The 2,942-nt window shown below is 51.4% G+C and overlaps 1 protein-coding gene across 1 annotated transcript in view; it reads left to right on the top strand.

Annotated features, from left to right (window-relative positions):
• Nucleotides 1-1,549: 1,549 nt before the first annotated feature.
• The window catches only part of LOC122262204 (uncharacterized), a 37,316-nt gene continuing 35,923 nt past the window's right edge, over nt 1,550-2,942 (top strand). The window contains exon 1 of the mRNA XM_043030159.2: nt 1,550-2,581. Within this exon, the coding sequence (XP_042886093.1) occupies nt 1,709-2,581 (873 nt within the window). The 5' untranslated portion in view covers nt 1,550-1,708. The remainder of the gene's footprint in view (nt 2,582-2,942) is intronic.

The raw sequence follows: 2,942 nt of genomic DNA, 5'->3' as shown, positions 1-2,942 counted from the left end.
GGAACCAAGATGAATTTTTTTTTTTTTTTTTGAAAGTTGGATGATGCCGGGCTGTGTGGCTTCAGGAAATAATTTGGGAGTTGCGCGCGGAAATTAGACATTGCAGAACAAACTAATGTCCGTAATTAGATGTTGATAAGTTTGTTGGTCTCTGACTCATTTGTGCGTTCTAAGGCCCTCTCGCTCTCTCACTCTCTCTCTCTTTTCCTCTTGCTCTATCGCTCTCCGTGCAAAGTAAAATGAAATCTTTTATGGCGAAACAAGAGGAGTTTTGTTGAAGGGGTGGCTATTGTAGGGGGGTCGCGGTTGTTTTTTTTTGTTTTTGTTTTTGTTTTGTTATCACTTGTAGCGAAATGTGAATACGTTCGTGTAATTTGAACGACGTCTATTGACTCCGAAAACACGTCCAAGGCTGTCTCTCCGCTGGAATGGTTCTTGGCGAATCCCGCGTAGCTTTTATGTATATCCCGCATAAATGTTTCATTAGTAAACAAAGAACTTGGTTCCATAAAATCCGGGGGAAGGTCATTGTCGAGAATGCTGGCGAAACGAGGGAGCTGATGATAGGACCATTAATTGATAAACAAACCGGACGGAAGAAAGGGAAAAGAAAGAAGAAAAATCGATCGGCGAACAGTCTAAACAAGTGTGGCGACGAGAGGGAGAGAGAGAGAGAGAGAGAGAGAGAGAGAGAGAGAGAGAGAGAGAGAGAGAGAGAGAGAGAGAGAGAGAGAGAGAGAGAGAGAGAGAGAGAGAGAGAGAGAGAGAGAGAGAGACAAGAGAGAGAGAAAGAGATAGGAAAGAAATGTTAGATCCAAGTTCAGAGAGCGCAAGCGAAAGGGAGAATGAGACACAGAGAGGAAAGAAATGTAAGATATAAATTATACATTATGAGGTAGATAGAGAGCGCAAATAAGAAGGAATAATGCATGCTGAGAGGCAAAGAAGATTACGAAGGAGATATGGAGAGAGCGAGAGAGAGATAGTGGCGCGGGAGTGGTGGAGACTAAGGTTGGCGAGATCGTACGGTTTATTAACTTAAACATACTTAAAGAGTCCGTTATGTCGATGATGAAATTGAGTAGAGAAATGAGTGTGTGTGTGTGTGAAAGAATCGCTAGATTGCGAACCGCGGTTTTCTAAACGTGTTTACTAACGAGGTCAGAACAGTTGATGAAGTATTCAGGTTTGTTATCATGATCCTTATATTTTATATTCTGTAATATTGCCTCCCACACACAAACTATCATTAGGCCCTGCCATTACCATCGTCATTTCCTGGTGCGTCATCAACGTAATGATCATCATCATCATTACCGGCGGTCGTTTGGGTCCGACGCGGCCCGCGTAATGATGATGATAATGGTGATGATGATGATCAGGCGCCTGATGGCGGGGTGCGGGGGGCTTATATCGGGGTCGCGCTGACTTGACGATCATCAAATGATAATGGGTTCCATAGGGGCGGATGTTGTAAGTTTTATCAGCGGGATACGACCTTAGTGACGCTCTGAAGTTGGAGGGGCGCATGCGCACAGCAGTTAACGCAAATGTTTTGAAGCTGCGCCCGCGTTCCCGCCAGTCCAGAGCCGCGACCGCGTCGAACTGTTGTGTTATTTGGTGTGTGTTGGTGGTTGTGAGAGATACTGCGTGTCGCCACAGCGCCGGACTTTTCGCGTTATAATCTTTCTCGAGTGTCTTTGCCAGCATGAACAGTGAACGTGCAGGCGTGGGCAGTGAGTCCCCGCAGCTGCCCCCAGCTCCGTACCAGCTGCCCCCGCATCAGCTGTTAGGCCTGGCGGGGTTGGTCGCGGGAGCGGGAATGGGTACTGGGATGCCCAACAACATGACCATGGGCATGGGGCCGAGCATGGTGAACAACACCAACACGTCCCCCTCGAACGCCTCCCCCTCCAACGTGGCTCGCGGACTGCCACCCGCCGTCACTTCTGCAGGCGGTGTCTCCGACTCGCTCATGTCGGGGGTGGCAGGCCCCAGCAGGCCGCCCCCTCTGCCCCCGGGTCTCATGAACATGAACCTAGAGGTCTCCCCTGGCATGCCCTGGGGGAGCTGGGCTGACCTTCAGGATAGCATGGGCATGGAGCGCGGGCGGTCGCGCAACTGGACGTACGAGGAGACCCTGGAGCTGATCACGCTGTACACGAGCGACGAGTGGCAGGCCAAGTTCAGCAGCGAGAAGAAGAACCACCGAGCCATCTGGGCGGGCCTCGCAGGGGCGCTCACCCGCCGCAAGGACGTGTCGGGAGACGAGGCCCGCCAGCGACTCAACAACCTGAAGGCGCTGTACAACCGCACGCGCAGGCAGCTGCTTGCAGGCGAGATCTCGTCCCCGCAGTGGGAATACTGGGAACCCCTTCATGCCTTCCTGGGGCGCCCCCAGCCCTACATTCCCATCACCACCAGCTGCACCCCGCCCCGCCCCCCGCACCTCCACGGCTTCCCCCAGCACCAGTTCCAACCCCAGATGCACCACCACCACCCACAGGGGCTGCTGGGGGCGCTCGGACTGTCACCCCAGATGCATCACCCGAGGCCCATGCCGCCTAGGCCTATGTTTAAGGTCGGTAGCCTTCTGTTGGTTTCGTGCAGGTGTGCTGGCTGCACTCTTGGATGAAACTTCAAGTGTGGTGTTCTTGGAACAATTGTGCTTATTTCCTAACTTCTGTGATCGATGTTGTGTATATCACGCACGCACGCACACGCGCGCACACACACACACACACACACACACACACACACACACACACACACACACACACACACACACACACACACACACACACACACACACACACACACATTACATATACACATACGCATACACATACACATACACATATACGTAGTTGTGTGTGTGTGTGTGTTTAAGTGAGTTTGCGTGTGTTTATGTGCGTATGTATGTATATACGTCTGTAAGTATG

The sequence above is a fragment of the Penaeus japonicus genome, unplaced genomic scaffold (assembly GCF_977035675.1).
Source record: "Penaeus japonicus unplaced genomic scaffold, GWHDUDI00000001_assembly GWHDUDI00000038, whole genome shotgun sequence".
In the NCBI taxonomy this organism is placed as follows: domain Eukaryota; kingdom Metazoa; phylum Arthropoda; class Malacostraca; order Decapoda; family Penaeidae; genus Penaeus; species Penaeus japonicus.
The sequence above is the reverse complement of the archived record's forward strand: the minus strand, read 5'-3'. Positions and strand labels throughout refer to the sequence as shown.